Genomic DNA, 25,890 nt, shown 5'->3' on the forward strand with positions numbered 1-25,890 from the left:
TGTTCGAGGAAACTATCCACGATATCGTAAAGAAGAAATCCAAGATACGAGATAGATATTCAATTTTTCAAGAAAAACATAACTTACGCTTCCATAAGTTTCTCATTTATCACCAAATAAAATTCCAAGGTACGTTTAAAAATATTTCTTAATACACATTATGTTGCGTAAAGCAACGATTGTCCAACGAGTACAAACGTCGTTGTCCGTATTAAGCGACTTGCTACACATTCTCACAGGTAACTTAATTGCCATCGAGTACAAGAGTTGTCCAGTAAACCCGAAAATTTACTTTCTTCCCTACCTAATCTCTAGAATCATGCACCAGTTAAAAAACATCGCTAGTCGAAAAATGAAACGACGCTTCAACCCCGGAGCACGCGGATGTTCCCAGAAAACCGGGGCATAAAATACCCAAATCGTTCCATATATTATCCACGACCATGAAGTGTAGATATCGGAATGCTCAGTGGGAAATGCTGTAAATTGTGTGGTCTGTTCCTCGCATTTATGGGACAGAGGGCAGAGGAGCACTTCACAGACGCGCGTGAAATTTAACTTTTACCTCGAAATCCCGTGAGAAAAACGTCCCGGGACAAACACCGATTCAGGATGGGTACCACTTGAAAATTACTGGCAACGCAGCCTGGACTAACTTTTCTCGGTTTTGGCCGTCTAAATCCTTGAAACGAGACGAGTGTAGGGATGGAAAAGTTGGCCAGTGTAGGAAATTCCACGGGGTTTTGTTGGATCGCGCTTCTTGGGCAAAGTTGCGCGGCTAATTAGAAAGTCAAACAATAACGCCGGTCTACGAGAGCGGCTCAGCCGGTCAAAATAATTAAGGAATCGTCCGCTTAAGTGGTTTCACGCTTGGATGAGATATCCGTGAGTGCAGGCTCATGATTCTGTAGCGTATAACGCGAGTTGCAGGATTTGATCCGATTGAGAATGAAGCGAGGTGAACGGAAACGGTAAATGGAACTTACAGCGAATAAAGGAAGGCTTTTTTATTCGCAAGCTGCTGATTTAAGACGAGGATGCGAGATATGATTTTCTATTTAAAGAGCAAGTACACAGTGACATTTTATTGATATTTTATTAATCTTGCTATAGTTAGAATTTGATTTATTTATAAAAAGAAACAATTGTTGTTACATTTCGCTGTTTTTCGATTCGATCTAAAATTTAAGAACTAATAACTAGCGTAATTTTTGGCAAATAGTTTTAGCAAATAAGGAAAATTTGACTCGGCAGAATCTATTCACCGCGTTGATACTATACAATTCCATATGTTTTTCTAAAAACGGTTCGTTTCAATCGGATTCGTACTCTCGCACTTCTTCCTACCAAATAAAAGTTTCAGCTTGCTGGAATAGGGATATTTTGAAGTTTCTTCCTTCGACGTTCGCTTGTTTCGAAAGAAGATTCGATCGATACGTGACTTCCATTTCGAGGCGCCTTTGTCCCGGACCTATCCCACTCGAGAGGCAATGCGTGCGTGTTTCTATTATTTCATCGAACAACGTCATTTTTCAACGATATTTTATTACTTCTATTTATCAATTACATCGAAAACAAAGAGAGCGTGCGATTCGCGTCGAAAATTCAGTTTTACGATGGACCGCGGAACGAAATAAAAACCGGTGGTCGACTGAAAAAGCTTTTCGGCTTAAATTTTCTGCGCTCTTTGTGCGCGCAAAGAACGGTTAAAATGCGAAAAAGGGCGGAAGATCAAAAAAACCGACTGTTACGTTTGAGCTTTAACTTTCGCCCGCTTACAGTTTTTTCATCGCTTTTTAAGTGCGTCGTAAAAAATTCTGTTTAGCGGGTTCGATTTAATTTCGTGCCATTTAACTCGGCCGTTCACATGAACGAACATTGTTCACGATTAAAATTCATTAAACGGTTCCGCGGATACTCGCACTGTTCTGCCATTTTTCTTCAATTAAACCGTGTAAGAACCTCGACGATATGCACATAATATACAAAAACGTATAAAATATGCAGAGTATAATATTTTCTATAACCTGTAGTAGGTCAAACGATCTTCTTTTCATTTTCGTTGAATTATATTCATAAAAATATTTTTAGTAGTTTAGTTATAATCATCGCATGATCAAAGTTTCACGCAGAGGGTTAATCATTCAAGCACTAAGTCACACCCAAACACATACTATAATCTCTCCCTATCATATATAAACCAATAAATCAAACGTCACGATTGTTCCACCCCATAAAGTCAGCAAAGTCTTCCGCAACAAAATTCCGAAGAAAAGCAAGTAGAAGGAGGTCGAGTCGCCAAATATCGTCGAGCGAATGTTACGTAGGAAACTCGCTCGCCTGACCGTCTTAAATTCGAATACGTGAAGCAGGCAGAGGTACTTTGGTTACTGGAAAAAATAAAATTCCACGGCTAACTCGTTCTAGTGTCGGTTAATATTTTAGTTCGTTGCGAAATGGCCCGTAGAAAAAGCTAAGGAGGAAGCTACGACAACGTTAATTTTCGCGAATATTGTTGGCCAATGACTGTACCTCGCTTCTGGCAGTTAACTCGTGATAAAGAGGAAAAGACGATGCGCAAGTGGCTGGATAGAGTTGAAGAAAGGCGCAGAAGAGAGAAACCGGAAACAGAGAGAAGCAAATTCGTTCGCATTTACGAGAGCGCTACTTGCGTACAACTTAATTTCCATCTAACCAGCTTCTACGGAGAAGTAATTTGTCCGTGTCATCTCAGAATTGAAATATCGCCCTTAAATTAGCGTTAGTCCGAGTTATGACGGTTGTTGTCGCACCCCTGAGGCGAGTTCGCGACCACGCGTTTCTACAAACTTGACTTTCTAATTGAGACGTTTAGCGGAGCCAAGAAATCTTGATTGGACCGGAATTTGCGCGAGAGTGGCGAAAAGAAATCACGCCGGGTTTCTGTCTGACTGTGGAAGGGGTCATACTACTGTACGGTAGATGACAAGTAAGAGAGAAAATGTATTTTATGAAACTTGGAGCGTTTTAATATATTTTATACGTGCATAATGCTGAAAACAATTGAAGAATTACTGCTATGAACGGTAGTATTGCATAAACCAGGAGAATAAAAATAAAGAAGTTCCATAAATTTGATAGATTGACGTGTTATAATATAATAATGTGAAAAATATTGACTTAAATTCGGTAAAACGCTGATCTAGGAATATGAATATTCATATTTTTCCACATTTATACTGCTAAAGCCATTATCATCTCAACGTTCACATATTTCCAGAAAAAAATAAAAGATTGGCGAACTCTGTAAAACCAAACTTTTCATCGTTCAATAAACGCTCGAGTTACCTAGCCGGTCTTAAAAACTTTAAAGAATACTTCTTCTTCTTCTCCTCCAAACTTCGAAATCTCTCCAATATATTAACTGCAGAAAAGAATTACCAAAATAATCTATCGATAAACTGCCAATCAAAGAGTAAAGTAGAACGCTATTCGCCAAAAGAATTCAATCGAAGAAATCGAATGACAAAAGGGATCTCAATGTCCTGCCAATTTTTCTCACTTACGGGACCACCGACTTAGCAAGGGCCACCATTAAATCCAGAAAAGGAAGCGGAAACACCTGGATCCCTCCTCGAAATCTTAACCCCTGGGGAATTCTACGAAGACGTTCGATCCTCCTTCCTTTCGACGACTTTTATTCAGTCACGAACGTATTCAACCCCCGTGGCACACCCTCGAAAATCAGCCCTCTACATAGGCTCGAACAAGTGAAAGGGGCTGAACGGGATAATAAGGTCTCGCTACGATCACATTCCGGAACAAGAGGGTGGCTTCAACCCTGACCATTCACCGGCGCGTACCAAGTCCGATGGTGTAATTATCCGACGTGTTTGAGCAGGAGCAGGAAGTCGCCGCTCGACTAGTTGTTTTCCTTCAATTTGCGTTCACACCGGGGAAAAATATCGTGGAATGATGCCGAAAGACAGGTGCGTCTGAAATTTTTTTCTATGGTGCACCTGGTTTCGTATGATGGAATACTAAGCTGGTGCATATAAAGTTTCATTTTTTTTTTAGAATAAAAATTGCTAGTAAGATGATATTATTGTCCTGGTCCTTGGTATTTTAACAGAATCCTGATTTTCATATTTGTGGCGAAATTATTATTTTTCTTTTCGCTTGCATATTTTACCAGACACATCTTAAGCGAAAATTTGAAACAATTAAAATTAGATTTTAAAAAGAAATATATAACCTTGAAATAAAATATATTGAAATATATTACCACTCCTTTTTTCTAGTTCCTTTATAACGCTATATACAGGATATCTCTAAAGCAATAAAAGATAGAAAAGTTTCATTCACACGTGTGTTTCGGATATATATTTTTGAAAGGTATTTTTTTCTGTATCGCGAGGAACGTTTGAACGATCCGACAAAGATACCGCCGGCTTTTCCACCGATAAAAATCGCGAATTATCGATGGTCGAATCGTCAATGTTTACTTTGAGCGTGCAGCAACTATTTTCAACTGCCGAAAACACGTTGCCAAAAATTTGCAGATTCTCTCTGTAAAAAGTTTCTTCTCGTTTGCCACTCGCAACGCAATAAATCGTTGGAAACGAGCATTGACGAATTCTCTTTCGTAAAAATCCTTTCAACTGCAACACGATTTTTCTTCGCCGACAACGAAACCTCGACAACTGCGCGAACATGTTCTACAACAAAATAAAACAAAAAAAAAGAAAAATAAAAAGAAACATCGGCATGAAACCTAACCCAAACCGAATTAAACATGTTGACGAAGCCAAGGATTTCAATTAACGATTTCACAGTCGCTGTAGGAAACAGAAACGCAAAGAAGAAGGAGTGCTCGAAAGAATCGAAACAGTATCACTTAGAGACTTGAAACGACTTTGCAACATTTTTGTATATTTAATTTAATTTTCCAGCAAATGGAAAAATATCAGTGTCGCGACAGTACAACAATGAGAGTTAATCCTCGACTAATAATATTGTTGTATCATAGTCAAACTAGGTTGTTTAATTTCGAAATAATTTTCATTCAATATGTTAAACTACGAATGTTAATGCTCTTCATCACTCGAAGTACAAGAAATAAAGCACAATAAATTAAAATCAAATATTCCAAAATGAAATAATTTAATCCAAAACATTATGGTTTCTGCAGTATAGTTGGTTCGTGACCCAACGGTACCAATTGAGGGTTAAGGAGTTAAACCAAAGGGAGCACAGCATGATAGCAGAGATCATGAACTACTGGATCCCTCTGGACTTCTCAGGTCTCTTCATAAAGGATCTTCTTTCGGCCATAATCCACGTTGTCCGATCTACCGCCTGCAGGAAGATTCTCCCTCGCGATTTCCCTCTTCCTGTTAACCTTGTTTCCTCAAGGGGGTTATCCCCGATGTCTTTTCCATACGCATATCAGCTAATCCCATAAATACGATTCTGAAGGCGTCAAGGAACTTGCACCGCCGGTATAAAAGCATTTCTCGAGTCCTTGACAGTCACATGATTTATTCAGAATTTATCCATCCCATTGAGACTTTCGAACGGATGTTGATGCGGTGTTTGATCGAACGTAATACATAAAATCGATTAGACGTAAAGTGGAGTGTTTTAGTATAAAGGGATGGACGTGGAACTTCTCTGTTCAAGAGGGTGTGAAATGTTCGAAAGCAGAAGGAAAGGTATCTCTTGAACGGATCATTTGCATAAATTGACTTACCGTAATTTGAGCCAAAAATTGATCAACGAATTTAAGTGATCTAAATCTTGCGCCGTGTGTCTTGCAGTTTTAATCATAAATCAACCCTGACTGTGATATAATAACCACTTACCGTTCCTAAAATCGCAATACTCATATCTTTAAAAATTCAAAAACTAAATTTCCAAGTCTCTGCACCAAACATACGATCTTCGCACTCGATTAAATTTAACAAAGTAGCATAAATGCTGCGACTGAAACACCGTTTAAGTACATAAAACTAAATCCGACTGTCGTTAGTTCTATGAACACTTCCCCAGCCTAATCGCGAGTTAGCAATTCGCAGAATAGCTCATTCGCTATCGTCCGGCACAAAGTTCCGACGAGATGGCTGGTGCCGTTTCGCGAATTTCCCAGCTACTCGGAGAGAAATTGTCGCTCGTTGAATATCAGAGATACACAAATGTCCCTGGAAAAGGGTGTAGGGCACCGCATACGAAACAGGTCTCCCACGAATCACCGAGACTCGCCTCTCCCCAAGGGTGTAGATCAGGAATGGGCAGAATGTTCCTTCATGAATAATTCTCGGTGTCCCTTCGTGCATTCGTTTCCGCGAACAAGCGGAATGCGTTTAAGAAATCTAGAAGTCGGCGTCGATCATCCATTTCGTCTCTACGCGGTATAGTCTCATCGAAATTCGCTCGACGTACGCTGTTTTCTCAGCCTATGGGGGACCGTGATGGTGTAAATGGGCTTTAACTGAGTTTATATAAGGTCCTATGCTTTCAAACATCGACGTGCTTCCCTGTGTATGTCTGACAGGAGTCTAGATAAGACATTCAGGAATTTGTCTTCGTCTGCGAACTGGTTTTTCTTTTGTTTCATCTTTGATAAGAACGTGATAAGAATTTTCGTGAAAAATTAGCGTGTAGTTATTTAAATATGTTCGAAGGACATTGGAGGAAATTTTCGATGAATTAAAATTGAAAATTAAAATATAATTTATAGAGTTTAAGGAAAATCGCGGAAGATCATCGAAGATCATTAAGGTCTCGTAATTGCAGGTCGCAGTCATTTAAAAATCACACGAAAGACGTTAAAAGTGGAATATTGATGATCGAAATTATTTGAACGTACAATACGTGTCATAGATATATTGTTCCTGACGGTTCAGTTTATATGTGGTCATCGAGGTCATTGGTATTAAAAATATATACTTTGAATATCATAGGAGATAGTTCAAATTAAAATTGTTTAAAATCACTTACAAGGCAGTCGCAAAATTACAAATAACTCTGTCAGTATTAATAATAGTAATTTTATAATACTTAGTATTAATAATAAATAATTACTGCGATCGTTCCACATCGAAAGAATTCTCCAATAAAATATCATCGCAACAATATTCACAAACTGCAACACACGAAATTCCCCGTAACACGAATAAAACCGTTCCATAAATTCTCTACACCTCACAATTACCAACACATTTCCTGCGCATTCGAGTGCCTCGATCCCTGAAACTCATCAATTCATCGGAACGGCGTGTATCCATCCTTCTTGACGGCATCGACTCTCCAATCGAACCGATCCTTGACCCAATCACCATCCTGAATGAACCGCCTCCGTTGCTTGTTAACCGGCTCTTGTCACGGTACATAGTCCGTCATTAACTGTCCAAGTCGCAACGGCGATCAAATGTTATCGTCGCTTGTTTAGCGCTTATCGAGGAGGATGCAAATCACGTAGGGACGACATACGGTGTCGAATCGTCTCGGCGGACCCGAGGTGTTCGCTAATCGATCGACATGTTCGCAAACGTGACGAAGGAGAACAGCTTGCCTGGTCCCGTAGCGCGTAATTCAAAATCGCGTCGTCGTTTCGTAGAATGCGAGATAGGGGAAAGGGAATCGATTCTACGGTTCAGCTCTCGCTCGACAATTCCATTAATTCAACGTTCGATCAAGGCCCTTTCATCTGCCACCGAATTTCATTGACTCTACGGCGACTACGTCACTGTCAAGCGACAAATGTCCCGTGATAATCCGCAGTCTCGTTAACAACGGCTTTTAAAATTTGCTTATTTCCTTTCTGAAACCTCTACACCTGTGTCACGGATCGAGTTCTGGTTGTCACGTGTTACACCAAATGCGATGGTCCTCGCGAGGTTCCTCACGGTCTGGGCGCCAAGATCTACACATTGTTACACTGACCCGCAACAAACCTAAAGAAATACTATAAACCGAATCTGTTTAGTTTCATTTCCATTCACATAAGTATTTTCGGTTTACGGATGGTCCTTATGTTTTTTGAACGCTCTTACCAATTACGGAGAAAGCGGGTGCCTAGCGAAATAGCAGGCTTTTCCTATGAACAAGGATGCCCATGAGCCACATCTGGTTTTCTTTGTTTTCATAGTTTCATTTATTAACCAATGGGCATCGCGGATCGTTACCATCACTTTTCTACCGAAAAGTGAACGACGAATCCGCGTTCTGAGTTCAAAAAGGCACACCACACCGAGCTTTCCTCCTTGATGGAACGAGACGGGTCTGCGACAGTTCTACTTGTGATCTTTTGTAATAAAAACATAACTGTGACCAGTAAAGGCAGTTTTCTACTGAAACTTTTCGTTATCACTTAAAATTACGCGACACCTGCACGAGCTCACGAAAGTATTCGAACGCTTGTAGATATCTTTTATGAATATATTATTATAAACAGCTCGTTCTAAGGTGGTTCCATTAATAAAAAGTCATAAATAGTTACATGGGATCGAGCAGGTTTATCTGTTTATTTTTCTATAAATTTGTATATTTAAAAAAGTGCCAAGGAGTTACGAATACGTTCGGAATCACTCGGGTTTGACTACATGTTTCCTTCGAATAAAAATCTAAGATTATCTAGTAAAACGTATGTATATTGGCGATCCATAAAATTGATATTCAGCAGGTTGTTCCTTTAATGAATGTTCATATGCTAGTCTTGAATGGCCGATTGATTGATCCTTTTGGTTACTGCTGGGATGATTAAAATACTCGAACAACCTTTCTTGAAATTAGTTTTCTGGGCGCATAAAACAGAGTAATTACATTGCCTGATTATTAATTTAATGGATTTCAGGCGTAAGTTGGATTCATTAATATTCCATTGGATAATACTGTTCATTTAAATGTTCGTCTCAAATGTAGAATCAGACTTGTTTCCTATGTTGCTGGTATTGCTTACTTAGAGACTTTTTTACGATTCTTATTTTTATCCTGTTCTTAATCATTCATTTATAAATATTTCATTTTAAAAATGTTTTTTTAGTAAATAATAAATAACTTAGATAAAGTTCTATTTAAAATTTACTAAGACTAGGAGGATATATTTGGTATGACAGGTCGATAAGATTGTTCATGGCTCTGGTATATTTTTATACCAAACATTTTCGTGAAATAGTTAATCTTTTTTCTCGTACCAGTACGATACAATTAATAAATTGGACTGGCAATTGTCACGTAGAATATACTCGGAAAATCAGATCGTGATCAACTAAATATCAAAAAGGTAAATCGGAATGCCAACGACATTCAAACGTAATATCATTAAAAGAATGAAATTTCATGACCGAAAATGGTGGATTGAATACCTATCGTGGAACAAAAGTTAAGTTTCACGAGTTGTCACGAGCCGTTATTTCCCTTAAAGCCGAAACGAACGTAAATATCGACGACACGTCGTAATGGAACGTAAATCAAACAGCGTACGAGGCCGGAATAAATAATGCGTGATCGTACGATAAATCGGATGTTCATTCTTATGCACAACAAATTCATATTTCACGACAAATTAATCGTAGCAATTAGTTTAACGCCCGATTAAAACACCGTGTCCTCGATGCGTAGACACAAAATGTCTGAAATATTATAAACCTAAATTACAAATTACTGAATAGTTAGTGCACGAACCTTTCATAAATATATTGTGCGTGTCGTACAAAATATTTGGAATTTTCATTGGCACTTTAATGAAACGCAACTATTAATATATTAATCAGCTTGATAAGTGGATTACGAGTTTTAATGCATTTTCCTAAAATCTAAAAGAACCGAACGTATGGAATCTAGAGACAAGGGATTTATCATGGAAATTTTACAGACTCTGTACGCGTTGTTTCACGATTAAAAAATTTATCTGCGATATTGAAAGTTAAACACTTGTTAATCTTTCGTATAAAAATTCTCTCGTTACAATGCTTTTATCACCGTATCGGTTCGAGTAACGAAGCTTTTTACTAAATTACGAGTAACTACGAAAGAATATATCCACGCCGAGACGATCCTTTTGATCGGAAAATATTTTTCCTCTTCCAACAAAAAGCCGATGCTCGCCGTTAACCAACGCAGCAACTTCGATCCTGGTTCGAAGATTCCTCTCTTCGAAGCTATTCAACCGTCGAAATGGAACAATCGGTTCATCAGAAGTTACGTGACTCGCGGTTCCGTCCAAGTTAGCTTAACTCACATCGGAGCTCCTCTATCTGGAACGAACGCTGGACGCGTCTCGATTTTCTCGATATATTGCCTTCATTTACCGCGTCCCCGAACAAAAGGAGACGCTTCGAAAAATTTCACCTCTGCGACGTGGAAAAAGGGGATGGATGAAAAAGAGGGATAGTGTGGGTGGGTGGTGGAAGGAAAAGGAAAAAAAGGGGAAGTCGTCGTAAATTTGCCCGTGGCCGAACCGGTTCGAAAATACGCGACTATCGATTAGCTGTCCCCGGTCATCGGTTCGAGCTATTCCTCATAACGTGGCCTCGCAGCCACGTTACGTGATTTGCATCATCGTCGATAAACGTGCAGCCAGCCTCGGTATATATCGACAGGACGATAACGTCGAAGACATCGACGGAACCTTGGCCGATTAATCGTATAGCAAACTGCATCGGGAAAACGGTAAACTTTGCGAGTTCAGCGATAATACGTTTAGTTAGGCTGGAAACAGAGTGGCGTTATAAATATGTAAGTTGAGTGGCTCGAGAAGTTCTGATTTGTTCGGGAAGATTGTAGCGTTGTTGGAAATTAATTTTAAATAGTATGATCGAAGGATCAAATACGCTGTAAGGAATAAATAAAGAATTATTTAATAAAGAACTTGGTTGATAAATGAGTTTGCATTGTAAGGATTTGAAAGAAAGCTAGTAAGAAATATAATACTTTAGTGGGGAAAAAATGGAAAATCGATAGAGAAATAAGAATGAAAAATTTTACACGAAAAAAGATATTATAACGCTAGGGAAAAATAAGATACTTCTCGTTAACTCTGCAAGAGTATTATAAGAAATTATAGAAAAATTATCTATAATTTTTTATAAGACGTACTCTTGTAAATCTATACCAGAGAAATTATAAATTACGACATTTTCACAACTCTAATGACTTTGTATTAAATTTAGCCGTGAAGGGAAGTTGTTACATTGCCTATTGTCACGTTACACCGCAACGTTAGTCTTCGTAACTATCGAAGAAGACAAAGTTGGGTATACAGGAGAGAACTTGGTCGTTATTGTTGACGATTAGGTGGAGACGGTCCATTTAGGGGTTGCAAGAGGCTCCACAGAACTGCTCTTTGACTCCTGGGAACAAGAAAAATAGACCGGAACGAGAAGTGGAGTGAAACAACGAAGATTTGTGATAGATTCGCTAGAAACCCGGTGAAAAGTGTCGATGGAAACGTTGAAATGTTTCCTGTGTTTTCTGTAGACGTCATATCCGCGACTTTTTTTTTATGAATCTTTTATTAGCGTCTATATGGAAATGTTAGTAGAAAAAAAGAGAAATATCGTTGTTTTGAGACGTTAAATGTTTGAATATCCTGCAATACTTTTTTCTGTCTTTGATATTCACACTTTGAAAAGTAAGAAAATCTTATTTTTAAAAGAGACACCTTATACAGAGTAATTACCAAGTAGAAAAAATGTAAAGGTAAGTAGAAAAGTGTAAAAGGAAATAAAAAATGTATTACATTTCTTTTTCCCTTTTTTTTTTCTTTTTTCCTTTTTTAGGTGATTACTTTTGAGATGGAGATATTTGTAGAAAGAATATTCAGATGCCACCGTGCAAGCGTAGTCGCAAAGTTTAAGTCGATAGAACGCACGTGGCTGTGCTTTAATTATTGAGCACTTTTTCTTTGAAATGATTACGTTTGAAATGAAAATTCCTTTTTTAGAAATAACATCCGGATGTTGATATGTTGCCGTTGCTAGCATGGTCGTACATCATAAGTTGACAGAGCACGTAGGGAAAAGGGGGAAGAGATTTACCTGAAATTCTAAATCTTCCAGCAAGTTTTCTCTCGCTCTCTGTTCGTCGTTTTACGAATCTAGATCCCCGTTTTAATCTCCCGTCCATGAGGATTCCATTTCGTTCCTTCTCTTTTTTTTTTTTTTTTTTTTTTTCTTGTCGCGTGTCTCGAGAGGACAAAGAGAAAGACAGGCGAAAAGAAAGTCACGAAAAGGCCGAAAGCATAAGCGGGGGTGACTTTATCGGCTTCTCCTTCATCGTCCACACTGAAGAAAAAACAGCAGCTCGTCCTGCGAATTTTCGACTCCTGACACAGCACAAACGTGAAACGGAATATTCCCTGGACAGCTTTCCTCCCTCCCCCCTTTTTTCTTTTCGTTTTTTCCACCCGTTTTTTGTCGGACGTTTTCAGAAAAAATTACACACGCGCTCGGTGGAATAATTAAAGATGATTATCTGGCCTGGTCTGGATCCTTTCAGCGTTTCACGCCACGTTCCACTAGCGATGCGAAACATTCATAAAAATCAGCGATTTTTTTTTTTCACGCGATTAATCTTCCGGAAAGGGGGTAATATGTGTTAGACGCTATTCAACCAGAAACTGGATGGGAACGTAGAATTTTTTTTCTTTCCCGTTTCTCTCTCTTTTTTTTTTTTTTTTTTTGTTTCGAGTATTTGTAAAGAGTTCAGCTTCCTAGGGGATTAATCTTTCATCAAAATTTAGCTACCTTTAATTTTTTTCTACTGGTTCCTCGGCTGTTAATGTGAATACATTTTTCACTGAGTTTCTCCGTTTCTTTTTGTACTATTCGTTTATTATTTTTCCGTTTCTTCCCGAAGCTAGTTCTAATGTAAGATTAGTGTGTTGATAATAAGATTGAATTTTGTAATTTTCATCGTCGAATGTAGTTTTGATGATTTTTATTACACTTTTTATTTGTATCTAACGTTCGAGTTAGATTTGCGTTAGAATTGGATGAAAATAAAGTAATACGAACGCAGTTTATAGAACAGTCAGTAGAATGATAAGAAGTAAAGAGATTCATTGAGTTGCGAAGGTTACGTGAAAAAAAATTCTAAGACAGTAAGATCATCCAGTCGCGACAGTCGCGTCAGATTCATTTCCTCGACGAGCTTCGTTTCGCATCGTAATTGGACTCTTATCCCGATAAGGATCATCAACGAGGTCGCGACATAAAGTTCGCCACACAATCCACGCGTGAACGATTTTATTCCCGTCTCGTTCACCCTTTATTTTCCTTACGAAAGAATGAATCATTACCGAGTACAATGCAGAATCTTTTCGCAGTTTAAAGGTTAATAAATCGTCTTTAACGTATGATCCTACTTCTATTTAGTGTATAATATAATTTGACAATATTTCACAAAGTTTCTAATATTCTGTAGCTCAAATCACATTCGATATTTCATTATAACCTAAATATTTACATTCAATAACGTTCGAAAGCTGTTCGTAATTCGCATGTATTTTTATCTCGTAATTAATCAACGAGTTAATTATATCGATATATCGCCATCAAAGCAACCTTCGATAAACAGAAGAGAGGACCTTCCGTGTCGTCGAAATGAAAGAAACAGAAGAAAATGAAACTTGGAGTTGAACATTAAAACGAGGGATTAAGTGACAGAGATTCTTCGACTCAAAGATTCAAGAATACCTATTTCATTCTGTCGTCTCTTGGTCGTTCGTTCGTTTGAAAGAGAGCCGGGAGTATTTTCAAACCTGATCGATTCCAATTTAAAGAGAGAAATTGGTGTCATCCGCGCTCCCCTAAAGCGAATTCTCTGTCGTCTGGAGATTGCCAACCGGACTTACGAACCGCGAAGAAGAAGACGACGTCGTCGAAACGATCCTGCTTGCAGAAGCTGACAGATCGATTCCCTTCGAAATAGCTGCGAGTAAGCGGACGCCGTGGTTTCTTCGATCAAATTCTCAAGAATCTTCGTCGACGCCACGCCGCTACGGATTTCCTACGTCAGAGTTTTAAAAGGGTCGAGAATTTTATTCCATCACCAGGCCAGACTCGCTTCTGGGCCGTATCTTCTTATTCTTCTCATCTGGTACTATCCTTCTTCAGAGTTGGCGTCGCCCCTTCTGCAAATCCTCTTGACGAGAAGTATACTCGTTTGTCTCGTCTGGCTCGTTCTTCTTGGTCTCTGGAAGGACATCATCCAGCTAGCAGACGATAAGTCCATTTCCAAGTATTGAGAGTAAATCGTGTTTGCTCACCTTGTCCAACAGCAGGAAAGCATCTTCTTCATCTTGAAGCGTTCTTTCTTCTTCTCACATTCTTTTCTTCCTTCTCTCGTCCTTCGTTTCTCGTCTTAGTATGTATATCACGATAAATTATTGAGATGTCCCGTTCATTTGATTAATCCTGGGTGCAACAGGATTTATTTGAAGTCGAAGAGTTCTCCGACTTGATGCACGCATTCCAGTCACTCCATCTCTTAGATGAATTTCTTAGAATATCTTCATGGAATAAATTATGAAGGCCTTCGTATTCATTTACAAGACAGTCGAACATCTTGATCGTAAGATTAAGGCGATCAGCAGCCAAAAAGATAAATCCTTTTTGGAATCGCTCTATGTCATTTTAAATTATAAACATCCAACGTTTTACGTTTCGAACTTTCCCATTCTCCTAATATTTTTCGCATTTACATCGAACCATTTCACCCGTTTCTTTCCTGCATTTTCTTTACATCGCAATCTCCGTTGTTTTTGCATCCTCCACGCTCCTCCGCGTTTCTCGTATTCTTCCTTCCTATTCCAACTCGGTTTTTCCACATTCTCCCTTCTTCTTTTCCCGCTGCACTCGTTTACGGATATAGCCGTCTGTTTCTCTCCGACTTGCTCTGCCTCTTGTACGTTTCGTCCTTTCGTTCTTGCACGGTCCTCGAACGCCCTCCCGGCGTACTTTTCTTTATCTCGACCATTGTTGTTCCACCTCTGTCGCACCGGCGACAATCTCCCGCTATCACGTCAACCCTCTCCAAGGCTTTACAATAAAACGACAATGGCGAGAAGATATCACTTCGCGAGCCGAGCACTTCGACTCCACTTTTTACATTTCCATCCGCCGCGTTGCTAGGAATTCGCGTGGTATCGCCGCTGGGAAAACGCGTTGCGTTTCGCGATGAGGAAACGATACGTCGTGTCGTTGACCGTTTTTCCATTCGATCAGCAACGGTACCACGACGCGATATAAATCATACGAAGATAATCAGTTAACTCAGATCCGGTGGTTAGTAGTAGGAAATATAATAGTCGTCTTGTAACGTAGATAGGATACAAACATTTTAAAGTAATTAAAAACGTAAATTAGTATCGTGAGTCTGCTTATTGGATAGTTTCTACGTATTAAATAATTTATGAAAAGTATCGGTGATTAAAATATAAAACTTGCATCGATTACGGTAAACGATATGCAAGTTATGTGAAATCGAGCTTTCTTCGTGTATTTTATAACGAATCGATCAAATTCCTAAAAATGCATCATTGTGAAGGTATAAAATTCCCGTGAAGAATTACAAATTGATGGTTTCGATCAATGATAGTACTAGCGTTGAAAATTAGTTAAATTTCTTAAGAAAAAAAAGCCAACAAGCAACTTTCGCCAATTAGAATATAATGGTATGATTCTATTGTTGGAAAGAATGCAATAGCTATAGAAGTAACGTTTCAATCTTTCGACAATTACATTCCAAGGAACATCTGTGAGGTCTAAATCGTCTTAAGTGAAGCTGAAATCATAACTCATCGTAAAGTGTGCAGCTAAAATACAGCAAAATCTGGAGACCTGTCTGCATCATACAGTTAATCTTTCTTAAGCGTATCTCATTACCTCAACGCGCCACTATTACATTAATTTATAATACAGAAGCTATATCACGGCCATTCCGCGGTATATTGCAGCAGGTTAACCTATACGACAACGTTCCGACAAAAATTATTTCATTCTCTCCGTACCGCACCGTAAGCCACAGTTATTTTTGCCTAAATTACTGCGATAAAATGCAAATACTGCAGCCTAAAAGAAATTGTTCCTTTGTGTTATATATTATATCGTACGCACGAGAAATGGTAAATAATACATAGTTATAAAACATTCTTTCTTGATCAATTGTAGAACGATTGTATGTTTTGGTATATTTTTCAATTTACAATTATTCGACGCATTCAACGATAATATAAAGAAATTTAAGCTAACGGAAGATTACTAAGACATTCGACGTTACTTACTACACAGGAATGAAATTATTACGATATTTATATTTCGAGAACCGTGAAAGCAGTTAAAGGTTAATCATTTCCTCTTTATCAAACTGAAAAAACTTCATACCACTCGTAATCCTTTCTTCCTCTTTCATAAGCAAAGGAAATTCCCTTGCAGTAGATGATAAAATTGCAAATTGATTGAACGAAACAGAAAACAACGAGCAAACACTGTACATCCGCGTTTTTCTTTCATGTAAATCAACTTGACTTGGTCGTAACGTTGAAGTAGCACGAGGAAGAGAAAAACTTTTTCCGGGAGTCTCCGGTTCGATTCGAAAGAGCCTGGCAGAGGAGATCGTTAAAAACGTTCGAGTTAAACACGCTCGCGAAACTATCGGACAAATTGTTTCCCTTTCCTTTTCCGAGGGAAACTTTCAGCCAGACACGACAACGACGACGACAACGATAGTCGAGGATCGAGAAGCGTGGAACTTCGTTAGCAACGTCACGTTGAAACTGCATCAAACTTGTCTACTCTCACCTGAAGCTAGTTATTAATATGAAAGCATGGTAAATATGCAGCGTAACGGGGGAACAGTTCCAGAACGAACAATAATAATTTTATTCTGTATCCGAGCGTCTCCGGTTGCATTAATGTTGCTTCCTTCGTTGCGATTCTTGCGTTTCCTCCGTGACGTTATTTACCGCCGTTGTTTAAGCAAGGGAACTCAGCTCCTCTGATTCTTCTGTATCGTTTATTTAATTAAAATTACTTTTTCAAAGCGTATCCGCTTGCTTACGCATCGCTCGAGGCTATCGAAGATATTATAGACGAAGATACTGGGATCGACCATCACGGATCTTTTATGAAATAATACATTTGTTTTTGTGTAAGTTAGATTTCTAAGAGATTTCTAATCAGTGCAATTTGACATTTAATACCGTTTAATCGAAGGGTGAAGCCGCATTCTTGTTAGACTGGAAATTGACGATTAATCGGAGGTACTGTCAAGTACATAAATGGATATTAGTGAGAAAGATCTGTAAAAAAGACTCTATATGAATAGTCTCGATATTTTCCTATCGGAAGATTGGCAAAATGTATAGATAACAAAATGCTAATTTTTCTTGGAAATAGCTAAAAAAAAAAAGATGTAGGATAATGCAGTATTCCACTATAGCGTTCCAAGATTAAATTTATGCGACTGTAAAGATACTACGTAGTATAATGATACGCCAAGACGTTGGAAATTTATATTTTGATTTATTAATCTAGACTAAAAAAATGTCTTACATATCTCAAAGTTCAAGTTCTTTTCTGGAATGAAGCAGTGACTATAAATAATGAAACCTCCAGACTTTCAATTCCAATGAAATTTATCATTTCAAATATCTACTATAATGTTCCAAGCTCGGAGAACAGTTTAAAAAAAGATTTCGAATGTCAAGTGACTTGTTTTACCAAGAATCACAATGACTAACTTCTATTCGATTAGCTGTAAATCCGAAGGAAAACACGATTAGGATAAAAGGTTCTACGGCAAAACTTTTTACCTAATTCGATATTCCGCGTAGCTCGCGACAATCGACAAATCTTACAAATCTTGAAAGAAAACTACTAGCAGGAAATGGGCGTTTCGAAGCTTTATTTTCGAAGAGAAACTTTTTCCAAGAGAAACACGACGATTCTCTCATAATACCATACAGAAACAACACGTGAAATCCCGGACGTCTATGAACGTAGCGCGGAATCTGCTCGCAAGTCGATTCCGCGTTTAAATTCAAGACGCGTGCGAGAATCGCGAGGCTTTGACTCTCGAATCCCTCGTTTCGAATCGCTCGCGAATCGGATTAGCTCCGTGCCGATTCTTTCCTCGTGACTTCTTCGATCTGTTTGTCAATCTTGAACTACCTGATCTCCACTGTGTTTCCATCGGGTGACATGTAGAATCGAGAATGAAAACCGTAGAAAACATAGGTTTTCTCGTCGAATATATCCAGAGCTATCTGCACAGCAGACTGAGCATTCTAACGAAACGCTGATACGTATCATATTGTAGAAACTTGAATCGTAGATTGTGCATTATAGGGAGTTTAACTGTAGACAGAATTTTAAACGACCTTCTTGGAAATCGAGTAGATTTTATTAGAAATAAAGAGCAGTGAAATAAAACGCATAAATGTTGCTTGTGTGTAAATGGAAGATTATCGAAGAAGAAGAATAAGTTAGTTTATTGTACCTTTGCAGAAATACAGAAATGCAAATGTAACAGGGATGTAAAAGAATGTCTATGATTTAGAAGAAGATAGTTTGGACAGTTTATCGTGCAAGTAAAAATTGCAAAATAGATACAATCTAAATTTCTCGATTTTCAAAACCCCACTACGTAAATAAACGTAAAACGAAACGTGTAAAACATTGTTAGCAGAGAAAATAATCAAACATGTACCTTCGCTAGTATGGATACGAGTTATTTGCAAGATATATAGAAGATATTGACAAATATACGGAACGAAAAGAAGGCTATATTCAGGTCATGCATCAAAGGGTAAGGTTTAATTTAAAAAATTCCTCCAAGTGCCATATAATCGAGATGTTCGTGAAAGAAATGGAACAACAAAGAGCATGAAGGAATTTCCCCGTTTCTCAGCGTAGTTCTTCGTAACAGAGGGATGCCAAATCAAAAAGGTCCCCGAAAATTATGAAGTTGTTTTCCCAAGACGAACCAGCGGAGCGAGCTTTTCAGGCTCGAGGGAAACAGACCGGACGAAGGGCGGGGTTGGCACACGTCGGACCGAATTTACGAGGCGAATACGACTTCTTTGGAACACGCCCCAGGGGTAAATTATTTCTCCTCCAGGCCACTATTGTCTCCTGATGTTGCTCTCGCAGCTATATACGATACCAGTTTGAATGTCTCCAAGAAGAATATCTTCTAGCCGTTTCTGGACGGCAAAGAGTCTCTCATTTTTCCATTTAATTAAATTATTCTACGGTATTTTATCAATAGGCAGTTAAAGAGTTCGAACGTTTTACGATTTTCAAACGATTCCAAAGTAAATACGATGAAAAGATGGTGAATATTTAAGCAAATTTGTATTCTTCTAAATGCGAAGAAACGTAAATAGGGGTTCGTTTCGTTTGTTAAAAATTATAACGACGACTTTGTCTTGGATTCTTTGTACGCCTTTAGATAATATGTGCATTTCCTGTCTTTTTGTCTGCAAGATTGTAATATTCGTACTATTTCACTTTGAGTCTGTGCATTCTACATATTTTTTACGCTTTCAAATGTCGTATAAACGGCGGGAACTAGAACTCTGTGCTCACGTCGTTCCGTTTTTTAAATACTTTACCGAATATAAAATAAAACGTGCAAAGAATGGAGAATATTTCACCTACTGAAAATTATCACGAGTGCTTTGAATATTTTATGTTTTAGCGCGTCATTTATGTATTTTGTCGATTTCAGCAGTTTTAAGTCCTCCATAAATGCATAAACATCGGCAGTTCAGCGAAAAATAGGATTCTGTCGTCGCACCGTTCTATTTTTACACAGCGTGATGGAACAAAAGTAAAATTCTTCCCTCGTAATTCCGTTTTTTAATATTTTACAATAATGTGAGGTAAAATAAAACGTTTAACGAACTCGAAATGTTTAGAAATTATCGCTGAATGAATTTCATCGTTCCAGTTATCGAAAAAGAACCGTGAAACTTGGACAAAGTGCCTATCGATTCAACCAGATCCTGGGCAACGTTTTATCTGGAACGTATTGATGAATTTTGATCGGGAAATGGGAAACATTAGCACCGTCATTTGCTAGAGAAGCGACTGTTAATTTATGCGGAACATGTTAATTTGCATGATTAAATATTTACATGTAATAACGCGAATAATTCGCCAGAATAGCAAGGAAGGTTAAAATATGAAACCCGATAAAACGTAACAGATAAGAGCGTCGTCTCGATTGACTTCCGTGTTTAATTGAAACATCTTCGTTCAAGAGTTTATTACGAGACAGTATTTCCTGTATTTTTTATCTTTCGTTTTAATTGTCAAGATGGAAATTCGGCTGCTGTACGCTCGCAGTTGTGTCAATCAATAGTGCATTCAATTATCACGATAATTTCAGGTAATGTTTAAAATAATGCAGGACTCAGTGAATAATGAGGCTGGTCTTAATAATTTGCATCACGGCGCGCGTTATTTGCATCGTGAATATGTAAAAAAATTTCCATATCTGGATGGCGTAGATATAGAACGTACAAATTATGGAATATCATTAAGAACTCCGACGAATAAATTCAATTAAGCATGTTTGTACCACATTTTACGAAAACCGAAATAAATTAAACGAAATTCGCCAAGATTAAACTCGTGCGACCGGTCAATCGTTTGGAATCGCTGCGTGTTTCACAAAATACAAGAACTGAAAAGAACGTTCATTCCAAGTCTTATTGCTTCATCACGTTATAAAGATCCATCGAGTAGTATCATCGTTAAATCATCGTTTGGTCAAAGTGTACAAAATATCTATTGACATGTTTGTAGCACTAGTTTCATATTAATGTTATTCAAATCTTTCAATCCAGCACTACTCCATAATCATCGGTACCATCGAAGTAATCTCTTTCAATAAGTTCAAATACGTCAAAGAATTCAAAGTACGAAAAAAATTATTTCACACTTGTATATTGCTTTTAACCACGCTGATCATGTTACGTATGTAGATCAAAATTTTTTGAGACTCATATAACGCAATAACCACAAGAACCAAAGAAGCTTTCCTCCATCCCCTAACCATCTCCAAATTACCAATCATCCTCTACGCCCTCAAGCAAACTCTAAGGGGTGAAAGCAATTATTCTACTCAGCTGCTCGACCAGTAGAGACCACGGAAGGACATAATCTTCGTTGACGAGCGTGCTTGACCGATCCTCGCGCGCAACACGAACTTCGAAACACTCCTAATTGCAACGAATCGTCTTTTTTTCGCTGAAGGGGGAGGGTTAAGCCAATCGATCGATACCTTTGTTGAAATCTCCTTTTCTCTCACCAGCAGAGGATACTTTCGCGTTTCAAGCATACGGTCGGCAATTGCCTCGCGCGGCAATTGCTGGCCAAGAACAAAAGAGCCACGTCGGAGTTCGTTATGACAGTTCGTTAGCTCGGCAAATTGCCGGGCCGTCGTTAATGGGCGGTTGCCAATTATCGAACCGATTACTACGCTGAATTATCCGGCATTCACTCATTAGTTAACTGCAATTTTCTGCCGTGACACGCGAACACGCGCAACCGTAAACTGTTGATAGTCAACCGGTGCCTATCCAGCGTGCTCGTCCGAAATTACGCCGAGTTTCACGAGGTTGTTATAAAACTGTTGCTCGAAACATTCAGCCGGGAACTTTAGCTACTGCCGGACAAAACGCTTGGAACGTGTGTTGTGGGAAGAAAGGTTAAGGGATTAACTGCGGAGGGTCAAAGTCACATGGCCATTCAACGCGACTGAAATTTTTCCTTCTTAAACCTACTGTGCTTTTTGAAATGTTCTCGACCGAATGATAGTTTTATATTGTTAAGAAATTTCTGAAACATCGACGCGCGTTATCTTTCGTCGGAATTTCGTGTTAAGGATTTTTCTAAGACATTAAGAATCTTCCTTTTCCATCGAAATTAAAGCGAGTCAGGGACATAAGGAGTTCGAAGGCTGCAACAGGATAATACGTTGAATGCTGATGACCCCAATGTGCCGTCTTTGGAAATGTTCTGACATTACACCAACGTGGAACCATCAGCATTTAACGCGTTAACACGATTGAGCAGAAGAAGTAAAAGTGTTTGAAAGGTTGTAGTACGAAGATGTAGCCATGAAGCGTTTAATGACGAGATTATTGGTTAATTAGAAACGTGGAAGAATGACGCGCGGCAGGAGGCTGTAATTAAAGTACCTAGGTAAAGTAGTCGATTGACTTCTACGATTAAGTGTAATCTATTTGATGGACAATAAGTTTATTTTACGAAGTTGCTACACTTGTTGCAGCAACTTACTATTTCGTATCGCATTTGTGAAATTGTTTAAGTCGTGAATAAAAATTCCTGTCAGAATTCTTGTGTGTTATTGCACGTTACGTATACGAATTCTTATGCGTCCGAAATAGTTTTCCGTTTCAGTTTTCTGTACAGTCTCGCGTAACCAATAAATTTAAAAAGCCTCGTCGCATTCTTGGCGAAACACCTCGGAATATCCTGCACGATCGACGGGGCTCATCGGTTTATTTCGACGATAAAGTCGTTTTATCGGACGAGCAGACCGAATAAAAAGCAGGCGTGCTCGAATAAAAATTCTGATATTCCATCGGTATTCGTGTGGATGAACGGTTCGATGGACCCCGGTTCGAACGTTATTAAAAATCGAGAAAAAAAGCCGCGAGGTAAAATGAACGAGACAAAGAAAAAAGCATAAAACACGGGGAATATGAACGAGAACGGGAAAGAGGAAGAGAGAGAGAGAGGGAGAGAGCATGAAAGAAAGAAAGAAAAAGTGAGAAGAGGCGGGACGCCCGTAGCAAAAATGTAAAGGTACATTATACGTGTAATTGCTTTATTATTCTCGAAACGTTTCAGATGCCGCGTAAATGGGATTTCGATAAAAGTGTCCTTGTTTTATCGTTTAACAATAACGACTCGAGTCTGGTTACGCCGCTTCTTTTTCCATCGATATTCCATTTTTTCTCCCTCGTATTTATTACCCTTGTCCTTGTTTTAAATAACCGATAGCAAGCATCGAGGCGGATTGAAATTGTCGTAACGAGTATCGGCCAGGCCTATCCTCCACGAATCGACAGCCGTGTCTAAATATTCTCTGGCCAAATGGTTTATGGCTGGTAAACGGAAAAGACTCGGCCAGAAAGGGTGGCAAAGAGCAGGGTGAAACGCAAACACAGGGACGAAGGAGACGTTTATTCCGTTTCGAGGGACGCGTTAACTCCGCGGCGATCCTTGGTTTGTTGCATAATCTCACGAAGGGAATCAGAAGGAACGGTGGAAGAAGTTTAAGGCAGGGATTCCAGTCTCGTCACTCTTGATCCTCCAGAGGCCGGAACCTCCGGGAATCGTTGACACGAGGATATTGCGCGTAAAAGCTTGGCGAATTCTTTTCCACCGACTCGCTTGGAACTTTCCTATTGCAGTTAAATGAATTCTTCTTGTCTTGCTCGGCGTTTCGCGTAATACTTATGTATATTTTTCCACCCTTAAATTCTTCGTGAATGTATAAACATTCGAGATTATCGTAATGGTAATCGACAATTTATTATTAACGTCTAAACGATCTTGGCGATTTATGTTTTAAAACCTTGACGAAGTGTCGCATATTTTGATATAATCCTACAGTTCGATACTAGAAAACGATATTTATTTTACAGATGTAAAATTCGATCGGTATTTGAATTTATTATATAGTTGTATTTAAATTTACCAACTGGAAAACAAATAATTACATTAAATACAATGAAATCAAATAGGTATAAAAAATTTAGTACGGTGAATACCAAGTTATCGTTTCATCTTTTCACGGTCGCTGTTTTATTAATTTTCATATTTGTATTCCACTGATATATATATAGAAGTGATGCATAACGTGTTTTTTGATTGGGGCATATCATGTTTTTTGATTGGTCTGTATGTGAGGCTATAGATTACTTTTTGAGTGCAACGGTTCTCGAATTGTATAGATGGAATTTTTGTAACGAATTTCGCTCTATTTCTCGTTCTATCTTTCGTGTTTTTGGAAATAGTATAGGAAATCGGTTTATTCATGCTAGAGTCCCGAGTTTAATAAAGTCCAACAAATATGACAACCAAATATTGTCTTCGGACAAATAGTGATAAAAAGATTAACTGTTACTAAATATAAAAAATAATGTACAATTGCTGATATAATAAATATAATAAATTATATAGATACGTTCGATCCTTGATAGAAAACGAATAGATACAACTAAGAAGATAAAAGAAAAAATTGAGAAAATAGGAGAAATTTGATATTTTAACGAAACCATTTACTACTACAAGAGAAAGTGTAGACACCAATATAAGATGTGTTTTTACAATATTATACAAGTAAAAGGATACGAATTAACGTGAAACGAAATATGATTTCAGATACAAACTGGAAGTGGCTGGCAAGTCCCTACCCGTGTTGACAAACCTGGATAAAGGTCGATACGGGGTTCTGATCTTCGAGAACCTGAACAAGTACCTGCAGATGGATAAGTGGAATCGCGAATTGCTAGACAAATATTGCAGAGAGTACTCAGTTGGCATCGTGGGTTTCGCGCCGTCCGGCGAGGAAAGTCTCGTCGGCGCACAGCTGAAGGGATTTCCTCTGTTTGTGCACACTAATCTCAGACTGAAGGTTCGTTCGAAAAATAGATTAAATATTAAACGGAACTAAAAAAATGTAGATAACTGGAACCAAAGATATTGCCATTTTAACCATTGTCTCTTTCGTGTCATTCCTCATACACTTCAGTATGTTATATTAGGTTGTCCGAAAAGTTTCTTTCGTTTTTTGAGGAAATAATAAACGCACACCTTTTTTTGTTTTATATCCTTTTATCGAATTACGCACGATCTATTTTGTTCTGTTAAGATAAACACCGTGACATTTCACAGACTTGGTTTAACGTTTGTACGAAGGTACACTGTTGTAAAAAATACATTTGCGAAGAGAAGACACTTTTCGGACAACTTAATAGTTTGAGCAAATAACAAATAAAAGTAAAATTTATATGGTAACTGACTAAAGACAGTTCTACAATTTGTCCAATATTTCTAATTTCTCTCGCCTATCATCTCATACTTTCATTTTTACGATTTTTAAAGCTACAATACTACGTGTCTAAATACATTCACGCGTCACGATTTACGACAAGGAAAAACTACGATTTCCAAAAAAGCGTAAAAACTTGCTCCGAACGCTGAAAGAAGATTCGAAAGGATTCTCTCGATCGATCTTACGATCACGTCCGGCGGAAGCAATTCTCTAAAATGAAACGTGTCCACAGAGGCCACGAAGTGTCGGTAGTTTTTATTGGCCGGCGGAAAATAAATTTTGTCGCGATAACGTTTTTGAGCTGGGATGGTTGTTGGACAAGACGAGAGGAAACCTGATCGCGTGGCGAGCTCGGATTGGCAATCTCCGTTGCCGTGACGAAACTGCTGCAAGTTTATTTCGTAGAAAAATTGCTACGCCGCCAGGAAGCTTCGTAAGAAAGACCGTCGAAACGTTGTAATAAAAGCATCAATACTTGGAAACTGGAAACGCTATTTGCCGGCAGCAATACGACAAACGCCGCTTTGACGGCTCGCGGGAAAAGGTTGCCACGGTGAATCAATTTGCATGCGGCGTGAAATCGCGCGTGTCTGCATGTTGCGATTACTGCCGGTAATATCCTACGATTTGCTCCTTTCTTTCAGCGTTCCAGCGACACGCGATTTACTTGAATCGCACGTACATTTCTGCCTTTGTTTCTCTTAGCTTTCGAATGGTTACGACGAAGTAGTATTAACTTAGCGAACATGGAATTTCGTTCCTTCGAAGCTTAAATAAACCGATTTTATGAGTCGATGTTACTGATTAAAT

At 38.5% G+C, this 25,890-nt stretch overlaps 2 protein-coding genes across 5 annotated transcripts in view; both read left to right on the forward strand.

The window, feature by feature from the left end:
• LOC132909357 (bifunctional heparan sulfate N-deacetylase/N-sulfotransferase) overlaps positions 1 to 25,890 on the forward strand; it is a 258,711-nt gene that overhangs the window by 215,918 nt on the left and 16,903 nt on the right. For all 4 annotated transcript variants that reach the window (XM_060964145.1, XM_060964146.1, XM_060964147.1 and 1 more), the window contains one exon: positions 24,408 to 24,660. In XM_060964145.1, coding sequence (XP_060820128.1) covers positions 24,408 to 24,660 — 253 coding nt within the window. The remainder of the gene's footprint in view (positions 1 to 24,407; positions 24,661 to 25,890) is intronic.
• LOC132909360 (endoribonuclease CG2145-like) overlaps positions 1 to 25,890 on the forward strand; it is a 290,224-nt gene that overhangs the window by 118,865 nt on the left and 145,469 nt on the right. The gene's annotated exons all lie outside the window — the stretch shown is intronic.

The sequence above is a fragment of the Bombus pascuorum genome, chromosome 7 (genome assembly GCF_905332965.1).
Source record: "Bombus pascuorum chromosome 7, iyBomPasc1.1, whole genome shotgun sequence".
NCBI classification, from domain to species: Eukaryota; Metazoa; Arthropoda; class Insecta; order Hymenoptera; family Apidae; genus Bombus; species Bombus pascuorum.